The sequence below is a fragment of the Parambassis ranga genome, chromosome 8 (assembly GCF_900634625.1).
Source record: "Parambassis ranga chromosome 8, fParRan2.1, whole genome shotgun sequence".
NCBI classification, from domain to species: Eukaryota; Metazoa; Chordata; class Actinopteri; family Ambassidae; genus Parambassis; species Parambassis ranga.
Window position 1 is genome coordinate 5845239 of NC_041029.1, and position 14118 is coordinate 5859356.

The following is a 14118-nucleotide window of genomic DNA, read 5'->3' on the forward strand; positions in this document are numbered from 1 at the left end:
CGATGATGTCACGGTGACTTCCTAGTCTGGTCTGGATGCAGAAATGTGGAATATTAAATGAGGACTTTGATCACAGCAGGACGCGAATAAACAGCCTGAACGTCCTCCGTCAACGTGAGGTACAGCCGCCTTTCTATCGACCTGCTTCAATTGTACATTCGTAGAAAGTGTGCAGCCTGCAGCTTGTTGTAGCTTAAACAAGTGTTGCATGTTTTAACGCTGAATAGCACCAGCGTCATGGTAAATCAGGTGCAGGTGACACAGTCGTAATTGTTGACAGTAAAGCGTACTAATATAAGCTCTTCCCGAAGTGTCGCGCACGGTGGTGCGCATGCGCGTGTGGGTGCCATGAAGGTAAAGGTGATCTCCATCCTAGAAGACAACTACATGTACCTGGTGATAGAGGAGCAGAGTAAACAGGCCATAGCTGTGGACCCTGCTGTGCCGCACCGGGTGAGAGACACATTATTATAATATTATTACATTAAATGCTTGTGAGGTCATTGGATTTAAAGGAAAATTAACACAAGTAAATACAGAAAGACTGCAAGAAGTGCAAACAGGAAGGATGTGCTGTGGCCTTTCAGATCTTAAAGTATGCTCCTCGTCAGTGGTCTTGGAAATTGGCTGAAATATTATTTTCAGTGGTTCTGGTGTATTTAATTAGCTCATGTAATTCATTCTGTAGCCTTTTCCCAGCCAGGTCCGGCACTTTTTGTGGCCCCCTGGAAACATTTCCATTGCAGTACTTGCAGAGCGTCTGTTGTATTTGCAGCACACCCCTGTATTTTGTAAACCGTTTATAACTTTGACTAAATGTGATTTGTGCCATCTGTTTACTGACAGCTGCTAGAAATAGTGAAGAGAGAAAGTTTGTCACTTGTAGCTGTTCTCACCACGCACCATCACTGGTAAGAGAACATGTCATTATGTCACTGATGGCCAAACAAGCCTGTCCATTGCAAATACATAAGCTACCTATTTGCACGTCCCAGGGACCACGCTCGAGGGAATGAGGCCTTGCTGAAGGAGGTTCCAGACCTGAGGGTGTACGGGGGAGATGATCGGATTGGAGGTCTGACGGACAAAGTCACAAATGCTCAGGAACTGAAGGTGCCCACAATGTACCGGAGTAAAGTGTCTTTACTTGAAGAAACTGCCTAAATGAATGTCAGAAAATTGTTGCTGTGTCTTTTGATGTTATCTTTTCTCCATTTGCAGTTTAACTCCATCAATGTGAGGTGCCTCTTTACTCCCTGCCATACCTCTGGTCACATGTGCTACTTTGTTTGGGAGGATGAGTGCACTGACGCCCCTGCTGTGTTCACAGGTCTTTTTCTGTTAACATAAAGAACCAGTGAACCAGTTGAAAATTAACACAGATTCCTCCACACATTGTTTAACTCAGTGTGCTCTATAACTGTGTCCTATAGCACCTAACTAAGTTTGAGTGGCTAGAGATATGAAACCTCAACCTGACTAGCACACTATTAATTGTCCTTGTTGTGTGTGGCGATGGCGGTGACTGCCTTCTGTGACACTCCCTTATCCTTTCTATTGGTTGTCAGGGGATACGTTGTTTATTGGTGGTTGTGGGCGGTTTCTTGAGGGAACAGCAGAACAGATGTACCACAACCTTACCCAGGTGCTTGGCTCCCTACCTCAAGACACGGTCAGTGGAAATATTTATTGTGGTTGGTGCAATGGGTGGTCAAAGGGTTAAAAACAGCTAACATGACCTCACATAAGACTGAGTCACAGTGATGAATTAACACATACAATGAAGGGATTGAGTGCAACCCGGCTGTCTTTTCTCCCCCTTGTAGTACTGAAGCAGTGATGTGATCTGACCCTTACTTTAAATGAGGCTTTGTTCATCTGCAGAAGGTGTTCTGTGGGCATGAGTACACCATTAAGAACTTAAAGTTCGCCATGCTGGTGGAGCCAGAGAATGAAAAGGTTAAAGAGATGCTGAGCTGGGCCAGGGTGAGCAACATACCTAAAAAGTCAACATCTATTTTTCTATCTATCTACATATGTGTAGATATTACTGTAAAGATTCATTTTTATTTTTGTGGTGTGCTGCAGGCGAGAGATGACGATGACAAACCCACAGTGCCATCTACCTTAATAGAGGAATTTGAATACAACCCTTTCCTTCGCCTCTCGTGAGTTTAGCTATTTATGTGCACACATGCATCACATATTTTCTGCATATTTACATATGCACACTGCCTTAGCGTGTCATCTGTCTTTCCAATTGTCTTGACTCCAGTGAGGAAGGAGTGCAAAAGTTCACAGGGAAGACAGACCCCATAGAGGTGCTAAGGGTGCTGCGGAAGGAGAAGGACAAATTTAAGAAGCCCAAGGAGAGACTTCCTCCACACGCCATGTTAGCTTTGGAGTGGGGACTGCTCAGACCTTGATATGCGGTTGCAGGGCTCTACGGGATTAGAATAAAATACTGCAGTTGATAAGACACAGGACTGTAGAGCATGGTGTTTGTTGCTTTAACACTTTAGGTTTGACCACTTAGTGTACCTTGGTGCAAGGGTCAGTCACTATATAAACATTGTCAGAGTAAAGCTGCTTCTAAGAAATAATCCTACAAATCTGTAATTAACTTGGCTGGTCTATCAGCCAGCACAACTTCATGAGAAGTCTGATTATAGCGATTTTCAGTGAGGCCTATAATGATTTATGTGTATTTATTTCTGTTTTGAGAGAATTCATTCCTTAATTTGTATCAGACATTTATTCTGTTATTTCTATGTAAATATTTTTAACTTCCTTTTCTGTCTGATATTCTTGTTTTATTCTTTGGACTTAAGTTCAGTATGGACATACTGTATGACATGCAGTGTACATCGTTCTAAATGTACAGCTGAACAAACACATTATACAAGAGCTTATAACAAACCATTAGTCAATAAAACATGAGTCTGAATCTAAACTGTACATACTGTGCGCTCTTTGTGTTTCCAAAAGAACTTTCAAACAAAATGTGAAACTTCAATTAAATACTGTTTTTATTTCTCAATAAAATAAAATATATATACATACATGTAATCAGTAAATAAAGCAGGAATGGTTATATTATGCTTTTTTAAGGCGTCACACAACAAGCACAATTTTGCTAGTTAGATTAAAAAAAACACTCCGAAGTATAAGAGCTGATTATCAGCTCATGAATTAATTTGCCACTGCTTTTAGCTCCTGGTCTCTCACCGAGCAGAAAAGTGGTTTTAAGGAAAATCATCAGACCTTCTTCAAGCCTGAACACATAATCCTTGTTTCTACAAAGAGACAAAAATGGCCCTGTTTGATTGGACGGTTGTAGTCAGTGTCTGCACAATAACATGTTCTTCTTTTCTTCTTATTCATCACCACTTCATAGTGAGCCCATTCGTCATCTTCTCCACAGTGTGGTACTGTGTATGCAGCAGCTCCTTGGTTCTTTCTTCTCCAACACTTTGGAGCCAGGACTGGTACAGTTCTGCTACGCGAGTATTATCTTCTGGCAATAGAGGGCGCTCTGCCTTATAGAGCTCTTCAACTTTCTGCAGAAGCTCCTTTTGGTTTTGACCAGTTGAGGCCTTTATCTGCCCACCTCCATTCAGACAGCCTGGATATCAGAAGGAAAGGATACAGTTTTAGAGCTGTAGTTTACCCACTAATGATCAAATTATTTAGAGCACAATATATGTTATGTAATTGTGTAACTAGCATACCTACGAATATGGCAATGTAATGACTAAGGATAGCAATGCTAACATTTTTGGAACTACTGACTTCACATTACCTGACGGACAGGCCATTACTTCCACAAAGTGGTAGGGCGACTTTCCCCTCTTGAGTTTCTGCACAAGATTTTGAATATTGCGGAAGCCGTATGTTGAAGCGAAGCACAGTAGTACGACACCATCTTTCTCTAGACTCACTTCCTGGAAGTCTTTATTCCTTTGGCAAAAGATAAAAGGTGCAATTTAACACTTTTTTTTTTAATTTGGACATACAAATGCAAAGCCTCAAAACAAATTCAGACAGTTACTCACCTGAGGGTCTTGTATGTGAGCTCCTTCACCTCCTCTCCAAACAGCTGTTTGGCAGCATAGGCAAAGACATGATGGAGATAACCGCCTGACCCACTCCCAGTATGGCTCAAGAACTCATCTCCACACACACTGCTTAACCTTAGTGAAGAACAAAAATATATCATGTTGGCTAACTTGTTCTGCTGGATTTATCCATGGATTTTTAAGATAAGAAATTTTACAGAAAAAAATGGAGAACCTACAGTGTATCTGGAGCTGCAGGCTCAAAATCACTAAGAGATACTTTTTCCTCTTCCAGCATTTTTTGAACCTCTCCTGTAACAGACAAAAAGCAACATAATACTGCAGATTCATATGGGGGGAAAAAAGCATTGTGAGAATAGTTACTGTACCTGAAGTGATGACACAATCCACTTCCCGGGTCTCAACTTTGTTCATGTAGAAATCCGATCGTGAGGCCTCAAGTTTCTTGTCAAAGCAGGGCATTACTGCCACATGGTAGATCTGCTGTGGACTCAGCCCCTACCGATACACATAGCACAAGGCTCAATGACAACTTCTAAGTCTCTCTTTGTTTTTTATAGCAGCCAACAGTTAGCACAAATACAAACCATACCTGTTGTTCAGCAAAATAATCTTTAACAAGAGAACCCATCATCTGCTGAGGGGAACGAGTGGTGCTGATATATGGAAGAATGTACTCTCCATGGGTCTTCTCTGCATAGCAGATCCAACCTGAACATGAGACACACACACATTATTATTTAATAATTGTCTTTGAACAAATGTCAAATCGGAATATGCTAACAATTGTGGGCAGCAATGGCTGTAGCAGCAGTAGCAGGGTTGTCCAGTAACTGGAAGGTTGGTGGTTCGATCCCAACTCCTCCCTAGTCACTGTTGTGTGTCCTTGGGCAAGGCACTTTACCTGCATAGCCTCCAGTGTACTCACTGGTGTATGGCGCTCTTTGGTGGGCTGCCTTAAGCAATTTCCCCATTGTGGGACTAATAAAGGTTTCTGTAAGTGGATTACATTAATCCACTTACAGCCTGATCAAGAGACTCTGACATTTCACTGCGTTTAAAAGAGTTTTAAATGGAATACCTGGGCAGGCAGATGTTAGCATGGGCAGGGCCTTTTTGTCCTGTTCCTTCCTCTGGAAACGCTCCACAAACTCCCTCTGACTTTCCAGCAGGCTGAAGGTCCGACTAAAGCTTGTGTCGAATACATGATGAACCCCTGCAACAACAAATAATAACAACAATCTAGTGGTGACTACACCTACCTAAACAAATCCTTATTGTTGTTGTAGTCTATCTGTACTTACCAAGACCTTTGAGGAAAGAAGTAAGCCTTCTGCCGGCCTCACTGCTGCTGAGGTTATAGTGTGCTGCAAGGGAGGCTCTGGACTGTGGTGATACTGACACCACCACAATCTTCTGCTCTGTCTCATTGGTCTGTGTAGTGAGTACAAACGATGGTAGGTGATAAGATGATAGTACTTTAATACAAAATTGTTAGGGGATTCAGACACAATAATACCTTATTGCTGCGCAGGACTTTAAAGAGCTCCTCATGGCTCTGCTGTGTGATGAGGACACTCTCAGCTGAAGTGATGCAGCCGCTGCACGCCAAACAGTCATTCAGTGTGATCTTAGCTCTCTCCAGCTTTTGCTTCGCACCATCCTACATACAAAGAGTAAATTAATACAAGACAGGTAAATAATATCACATAAATTTGAATCAAACCTTGTTACCCACCAGGCTGACTTGGACATAACTGCCATCATCTTCTATATGAATTTTGGCCACAGATTTGCCTTGTTTCTTCTCTACTTTCACAGGTTTGACACATTCCTACAAAACAAGAGGCCGCAAATGTAAGCCAAAGAAAACAACAGTGATCGCTTTGACTAAACTTTCAAGTTACCATAAACACAGGAATGTATAACATGAGCAGCAGAATGTGTGAACTGTGTAGCTTTTTACCCTACAAGCACTCCTAAATCTGAGGAGGTTCACATGTGAGGAACTAATGTTGCTTCGGTTTTCCAGGACAGTGCAGGCAATGGTCGTTTTTCAGAGGTAAAATCAACCCAAGGTCCATCAAGGCTGCACGACTTATATCATCGCTACTGTTAGCATCGAGTTAACTGCGCAACACGCTTTTGTTGCGTTTACAGTGAGTTTGTTTTACACTTTCAGAACAATAACTGTTAAACCAATTACTAAACACTGTTTTGTGGTGAGTCGCGGTGTAGAAAGGTTACAAATAATGGTCATGTTTGAGTTTGCTCTCACAAAAGCCCTGACAAGAAAAGTTACGTAGCATGCTAGCTGATCCAATTGGTTTCCGCTGTTGACACTGGATGCTTTTCATGTGAACCGAATCGTTAACGTCGTCCAGGTCATTCTGCTATAAATATAATATTATAGCACGTTATGATAGTTTCATTGATCTACCTGAGAAGGGGTGATAAAATCATCGAGATCTGTCAACTGCAGCACACCGCTGAAGTGAGACGCCATTTTTACTGCCGTAAAGTGTTTGTTGTTTACTCTTGTGTCGTAATTCACTTAATTCGAGTCCAACAGAAGCAACCTCCGGACCAAAAAATAATGATATGGGCCATGTTCCTATACAATTAAAGAAAAGTTGCAGACAAGCAAAAAAAGAGGGCAGGTGAAGACACATCAGAATTAGGATTTTGGCTCAATAGATTAATCACTTGTCAAATTCCTCACACGAGCCACTGTTGCCAAAATGTTTTCCTTTTCCTTCTTAGTGGGCAATTTTGTCATATTTTAAGCAAAGACTGCTGTCAATATTCCAAGGCGGAAAAAGTATACAACTAAACGCAGTGGAGAAACAAATGGGACGCAATGACATAAGGTCATTCCCTCAATAGATTGTATGTGTCATAAAACATACATGTAAAGTCGAGACAAAGAAATAGAGACATGATACATGAATTCAGTTTCACTGTCCAAAGCCATGCAATTCATTCAGATTCAAGATATGTGTGTATCATATGATGGATAAGTACTGTCTAGGTAATTTAAGTGTACATGTGTATTTCAGGTCATTTTTAACATTTGGGGTGGACGAGTTTCATGTGATCTATAGCCGAAATTAAATGCAAAGTTTTCTCGTCTGCGTCTACGTGAAAACATACGCACGCGCCCTTTTGTTGTTATGACTACGGGGTCGTAAATCCGCCATGTTTTCACTCCCTGTTGCAGCGTTGCGACAGAGACGGAGAATTCTAACGACATGAATGTAGAAAATAATCATACGGCAGAAACAGGGAGCGAGCAAACGAAGGACGGCAGCGAGACAATCACCATTCACACCACACTGGGAGATGAAGGTTGGTTTTCTTACCAGCTGAAACGAGTTTTAAATGCTTAACGTGTGTTATTTTTGTTTGGGCCTAGTCAACTTCCTCCGTCGTGAAATGTTGCTAGCAGCTAGCTGCCTTTAGCAACATTAGCAAATTCGCTTGTTAGCTGCAGCTTTACTAGACTAAGAGACAAGGCTGTTAGCGTTACTGGTGGTACGGTGCAGCACAAATGCAAAAATAAAGTTAATGCACACTGAAAGGATTTTATTTTGTGCTTATAGACGAAGATGTACACAAGTGTGGACGCTGTCAGTCTGAGTTTTGCACGCTCGAAGCTTTTATCCAGCACAAGCTGCAGCACACCTGCAAACGTGTGGAGGCACAGGAGACGAGCAAAGATGACACCCAGGAGGTATGAACTGTGTAGCTTTTTATCCTAAGGTTAGCAGGTTCCCAGGGGAAGAAGTAATGTTACTTTGTTTTTTCAGGATATTGCAGTCAATGACGGTTCTTCAGAGGTAAAAACAACTGAAGGTGCATCTTCAGATGACTCAGCTAAGACCACTAGTGGTGAGCTACATTGATTTAACATTATTACTTGAAAAATATGTATTTATTTGCTAGTCATTTTAAAGCAGTTGATTTGTCCCTAAATGTCAGAAAAAGTTTTGCTCCTATTGGAAATAAAACTACAGTTTGATCATCAACAAGATGACTCAAGTCCTCTTTGAATTGGATCTCTGATTTGCACTTAGATTCATGGATGTTTTGCCCTTTCACACAGATGAAAGCAGTGGTCCATTGGGCCGAGGTTTCAGGAAGAAAACTGCTTCTTTTAAGGTCTCAAACCACCCAGAAGGGACTGACAAATCAATATCTGACAATGCTGCCAGTGATAAGCTTACTTACAAAGTCAACCAAGAGGGGCGTTACCTTTGCCAGCTTTGTGAAAAAACTTTTAAAACAGTAAGTCACCGATTTCCGTATGTGGACGTAACTGTAAAGTGTGAGCAAAATATTTGGTATAGGATTGTGTTGATAATCGCTTTTTTTTATTTAACAGTCCAATATCTTGAAAACTCACATGAAAACTCACAGTGACCAGAAGAACTTTACCTGTGACCTCTGTGATACTTCATTTCGTACTAAGGGTTCCCTGATTCGTCACAACCGTCGTCACACTGGTATGAAGAATTAAGAAAAAGCACACTAAGTTCTTTAAAATAACGTAATGGTAATTCACATGCGATTTTTGTCTTTTACAGATGAGCGACCTTACCGCTGTACCCTTTGCGGCCAGTCCTTCAGAGAGTCGGGTGCTCTTACCCGACACCTGAAAGCTCTTACACCTTGCACAGAAAAGATCCGATTTGTTCAGTACAAGGAAATCCTGGTCAGCAAGGATGGAGTGCAGAAAGGTCAGATTTGTTCTAAATATTTTCTGTGCCAAAGAAGACAACTGAAAACATCAGTTAACTGCTTCATACTATTCTTTTGATTTGTATAAGTAATGTTTTGTGGTACTATGTTTAACATAGATTTGGAATAGTCAACTAATAGTTTGTGTCTGTGTGAATTTTTCAGGCGTTGAAGCTGATCAAGCAGCAGTGGCCGGTCAACAGGAAGTGGTAGTTGTTGAGCAGCAGCCAGAGGAACAGGAGGTGGTAGAGACACAGACTGCTGTTGTCAGTGTGGTAGAGGCTGACTCACAAGAAGTCCTCCATCAAGTCCACTTCACAATGGAAGTGGATGGGGCCACACAGGCCCAACAGGTGAGGCATCACATTTTTATACATGCATGATATTTTCCTTAATAGGTTTTAATTTTTGCAAACAATCTTAAACAAAGTTAAGTCATCGTGACTGTGTTGTAATTCTCATTTAGTCTGTTGGTCTTTCTTTGGTCAGGTAGTGGTAGAGCAGTCTCAGGCGGAAGCCCTGGCTGCTGCTGCGGCTGCAGGTGACAACCTCATCTGCCAGGCCATCATCAACTCAGGCATTGCATTGGAAACAGAGGAAACAGTAGTTGAGGAGACTTCACAGACAACTGAGGAAATGAATAAAGTGGTTTCTGACTGTCCTGATACTGATGAAGGTATCATTGAGATCCAAGTTAAAGAAGAGTTTGTAGAAATTGAAGAGGTAAGTTTATGTTTTCAAGGACTCTGGGCCTAGGTGGTTAGCAATCATTATCCTTTGCTGCATTTTTTTTAATTTCCTACTTTTTTTTCTCCAGGAAGCTGGTGATGCCCAGTCATCATCAAAATTGCACAAGTGTCCACACTGTAACCGCTCCTTCAAAGGCTTGAATTATTTCCGCTTTCATGTCAAAGGCCATTTAGGTAAGTCCTTAGCTAGGGATGCACCGATCCACATTTTTTCACTTTCGATCCGATTCCGATACCTGAATTTGGATATCTGCCGATACCGATAGTATTCCGATACCATAGCTCTATTTGCTTTTATATCACTATGATTATTATCATTATTGTTGATTTTACGAGGCTGTAATAAACTTCTCTCCAAAAAGCAACTTGAGCTAAGTATGAGGTTAGAAAACGGCAGAAATCCCATCCTGAAAACAAATATGCAACTTTAAGGGTTTAAATGGATATTTATTTAAATTCTATGTGTATCTGAATCAACCCAATGCACTGTGAGACTTATCAGTGACATTGGGCAGACATCTGAAGTCCAAATATCTGTGGTAAAGCTCAGGGCTGGAACTCCTTTTAGCTTATCGGCTAACTTGGTTGACACTCTGTTGTACAGTTCAGGTAGCGCCGTCTCTGACAAATATCTCCTGGACGGTAAACTATACCTGGGCTGCAAGTGTTCAATCAGGCTGCGAAACCCCTCGTTTTCCACCACTGATAAGGGTTGGTCATCAAGTACGATGAAGTTGAGCAACTTCTCTGTAATCCCTTTGGCTTTTACGTTGTCTGCTGGAAGTTTATTTTGCCTTTTGAATGATTCCAGAAGTGATTCTTGGCGGCTCTTCTCTTCTTTCTGCCCCCTGGTTAAAAAGTCCTCGTGCTCTCTCGAGTGGTGCTTTTTCAGGTGTTTAATTATATTTGTAGTGTTGAACGTCGCAACGGAGGTTCCACCTCTCGGAACGATGGCTTTGCAAACATTGCACGTTGCTGTCTTACTTTGTGGCGTTTCGACCGTAAAATATTTCCACACAGCGGACATGTTGTATGGCGCTCAATGCTTAAACTGCTACTTGCAAACTGCAGAGGATTTCCTTAAAGGAGGCGTGTCATCTCTGTCAGTGTCTCATTGGAGCACAGACACGTCACCTAGCCCGGGATCACGTGTGAGTCATTAACTCTGGATCGGAAATTTCTCCAGGTTGGATCGGAAATTTCCGATCCGTTAATTAAGCTGGTATCGGAACCCGATACCGATACTGGATCGGATCGGCCCCATCCCTATCCTTAGCCAATGCTGATGCAAGTCATGTATTACTGTACATATTCCTGTTCCCCTTAAGTAAAGAGCTCATAAAACTGTCTTTGCATGTTGCTCTTTTATTGGTTGATTTAGTAGGTATGTCCTTTTTCTCAATGCAGGCTATAAGCCTTATAAGTGCACACTTTGTCATAAAGAGTTTCTCACTGGCTATCTGCTGAAAAAACACATGGAAGTCCATGTCAGTGAAAGGAGATACAAGTGTGGCGAGTGTGGAAAGCTTTACAAAACAATCGGACATGTACGTGAGCACATGAGGGCCCACTCGGATGAAAGACCCTACCACTGCAGCAGATGCAACAAAGGATACAAGACCAAGGTGATTGTTGTTAAAATGTAGTAGTATTATTTAAAGACATTAGTCTTTGTGTTGAATATATTATTGCATATACTCAAAGATGTCTTTATCTTGCTCAGAATGCCTTGCAAGTACACCAGCGGACTCATGGTGATGAGAAACCGTACGTGTGTCAGTTCTGCTTGAGAGGCTTCAGGGAGAAAGGTTCTCTGGTGCGACATATCCGTCACCACACTGGAGAAAAGCCTTTCAAGTGTTTGAAGTGTGGACGAGGCTTTGCTGAGCATGGGACTCTCAATCGGCATATGAAGGCTAAAGGTCAGGGTGAGAGACAAAACTTAAATACATTTTTGCAATACTGATATTAAATGTGTTAATAACACAACCTGCTCTGTCTCAGGAGGCTGTCGTAAGGACGATTCCAATGAGCAGGAAAGTGACGTAACCGAGGAGCAGGCATCTGTAGACAACCTTGCTACAGCAGCCATTATCTCAGAGGATCCTCATGCTGTCTTGGTGGAGTTCTCCTCGGTGGTGGCAGACACACAGGAGTATATCATCAAGGTGAGAGGAAGAGAAAACTTTATGTCACAGCTGTTTCATAAGCAAAACAACATTGACAAAACTACTGCTGTTGATGCCTTCAAATGTCAGCCCACACAGCAGACACACATGTTGCAGGTATTCTGTATGTTGAAAAAAATGCATTGATGACCTCAGGCATAAAAAGATAAAAAGACCAGACCTTTGTATTCCTCTAAGCAGTGAAGTAAATGGACAAATAGACCAGGAATGGGATTTATGAAACAGTTCCCTTGTAGCAGTTTCTTCTAAAAAGACTCCCTCTGTTGGGACAATTGGTCCTCTATAGGGTTTACTTACGTATAGAGCTCATCCATTACTACAGGAAACAATAGGCTGAAGGATATTGATTCTAAGGAAGCTTTGACCTTCTGTATGAGGTCATGGAGGATGAGACAAAATTGATGGTATCTGGTGAAAGTTCACCTTTATGGTATTTAGTTTTTTTACAGTGCTAACATATAGACAGCACCTCATTGGGTTTTAATGCAGTGATGTAGGCAACACAAAAGCATTTACAACAGATCACAATATTATAAATTTGCTTTGCTTCATTCTTATACTTCAGACTCAAACAGAGGAGGAAATGCAGGAAGGAGAAGTTACATTAATTCAAGACAGCCAAAATGAGGTGAGTACAGGCAGCACATGGGAGAACATGCATAATGATGTGTAAGATTTATTGTAGTTGCAAAACTAAATTTAATTTGTCCCCTCCCAGGTGGGAAACCAAATCATGAAAGTGGTGCAACAAATTGTCAGCCAGTCGCAAGCTGCTGGCGGCACGGGCAGCCACCAGATTATTGTGCGAAACGTGGCGGTGAATGAAGACGGCTCGTCCATCTCCGACTGTGGCGACACCATCACCATCGCTACACCCGAAAGCCTAACGGAGCAGGTGGCAATGACACTGGCCTCCGCTATCAGTGACGGCACATTACTGGCCACGGCAGGTACCGTGGAGACGGCAGAGGGAACAGTTACCATGGTTACCACAGAGGAAGCAGTGGAGGAGGGAGTACAGATGGTGCAGCAGCAAGAGGAATATGTCATCACCTCCCCAGAGGAGGTGGAAATTCAGACTGTCGTTGTATGATGGCTGTGACTAAAACAGTGTAGCCTCTTATTGAAGACTTGAGCATCATTTGTGAGTTCATCAATTACAAAACTAAGGCCAAAGTACTTGTAAGGTTTACAGGAATGGAACAGATTGCAAAGGAAAATGTGTGAAATACAAAGTGCTCATCTTTTATGTGTTCAGTTTTTAGAAATTGATTTGCTCTAATGGATTACTGCGATAAATATGCTAACTAATTTGAGATGCACACATAGATTTGTATGATTTTGAAGACCTGAACAGATGCATATTTCATTTTCCTGGTTCAAACTGTTCACCTCATGGCTTTCCCTCAATGAAATCAAACAGTAAATTTCAGTCTTTTACTACTTAAAACAGTGTACCGGTAGATTCATTACAGCTTTCCTTCTGTGATGTCTGGGTCAGCAGCTGTAGTCATGCATTTATCTCAAGTTTGAGTTGATGCCCTTTAAGGTCTGAATAATCCAGTACTAGATGAAAGTCTCTGCAAACTCATAAGTACCTGTAAAAGTGTGTGCCTTCAGAGCTCCTGTAAGCACACACACCTGCGAGGTAAAGTACAGCACTGCCCTGACAGCTCCCCCTGGGAAGCATGTAAGCCTCATTACAGATTCATGAAACAGAACTTTGTTAAACCTTTGTTTTGTCCTGTGTTAAATTCACTGTAGATGATAGGCTCTGCTGTGGTGCTGCATTTGAGGCGTGTAACCTTGAGCTAAACACCATCTCTAACTGGTGCTCCAGTACTGAGGTTAACACAGGCGCTATAATCAGAGAAGTGTCCCTGGCTAGTACACCACACAGTTTCTGGGTCATTCCTCAGCCCTCTGAGAGGGCCTCATCCACATGAGCGACAGAGGGAGACAGAGAGAGAGGGTGGGAGTGAGAGAGAGGGAAAGGTATTTATAGAAAAATGGGGCTTCGCAGTACCTTTTCTTGCAAAGAACCATTTCAGGAGCAAGTGTGTCCCAGTTTTCTGATGATCGCTAAGCCACAGGGCTTGGACTGAGGCTGAGGCGGACTGCCTCACCCAGGATGGAGAGCCTGACTCTCAGACGCTCTCCTCTCCCCTCCAGCCTCCCTCTTCTCTGCTTCAGACTACTGGTTCTCTGAGAACGGGTGTGGGGGGGCCTACGTAACCTACCGATGTGACCTTTTAGGAGCGCTTGATTTTTATAGCTGGTAGCTGGTAGAGACTTTTGGAGACAGTGAGAGCTCAGGTAAGGAGCAGCACAAAGGTGTCTTCGGGCACTCTTTGGCTGCAT

General features: G+C 42.2%; 3 protein-coding genes across 5 annotated transcripts in view; 2 read left to right on the top strand and 1 right to left on the bottom strand.

Moving 5' to 3' along the window:
- The window catches only part of LOC114439976 (hydroxyacylglutathione hydrolase-like protein), a 14822-nt gene continuing 704 nt past the window's right edge, over positions 1–14118 (top strand). The window contains exons 1-9 of one of the 2 annotated variants that reach the window (XR_003671094.1): positions 1–119; positions 312–453; positions 847–911; positions 996–1113; positions 1222–1330; positions 1569–1672; positions 1885–1986; positions 2089–2168; positions 2276–2580. Coding sequence is in view for 1 of the 2 variants with exons in the window: in XM_028412194.1 (XP_028267995.1) it covers positions 349–453; positions 847–911; positions 996–1113; positions 1222–1330; positions 1569–1672; positions 1885–1986; positions 2089–2168; positions 2276–2426 (834 nt within the window). In the remaining variant the exon portion in view is untranslated. Of the gene's footprint in view, positions 120–311; positions 454–846; positions 912–995; positions 1114–1221; positions 1331–1568; positions 1673–1884; positions 1987–2088; positions 2169–2275; positions 2845–14118 lie in introns of those variants that run through there. The other variant, XM_028412194.1, reaches the window with a different exon arrangement.
- On the bottom strand, positions 3012–6611 carry narfl (nuclear prelamin A recognition factor-like). The gene is made up of 11 exons (XM_028412193.1): positions 6520–6611; positions 5818–5913; positions 5599–5742; positions 5384–5513; positions 5161–5295; positions 4672–4790; positions 4448–4577; positions 4298–4370; positions 4056–4193; positions 3803–3960; positions 3012–3625 (listed from the first exon to the last, which is right to left on the bottom strand). Exons 1-11 carry the CDS (start codon positions 6583–6585, stop codon positions 3384–3386), a joined length of 1431 nt encoding a protein of 476 aa, XP_028267994.1. The 5' UTR covers positions 6586–6611; the 3' UTR covers positions 3012–3383.
- On the top strand, positions 7286–13207 carry e4f1 (E4F transcription factor 1). 2 transcript variants are annotated; one of them, XM_028412190.1, is made up of 14 exons: positions 7286–7427; positions 7682–7812; positions 7889–7970; positions 8185–8366; positions 8464–8584; positions 8666–8818; positions 8985–9172; positions 9309–9542; positions 9637–9742; positions 10976–11193; positions 11292–11496; positions 11573–11736; positions 12323–12385; positions 12476–13207. In XM_028412190.1, exons 1-14 carry the CDS (start codon positions 7331–7333, stop codon positions 12848–12850), a joined length of 2319 nt encoding a protein of 772 aa, XP_028267991.1. In that variant the 5' UTR covers positions 7286–7330; the 3' UTR covers positions 12851–13207. The 2 variants fall into 2 exon arrangements, with proteins under 2 accessions (XP_028267991.1, XP_028267992.1); XM_028412191.1 differs by having other exon boundaries at positions 11292–11490.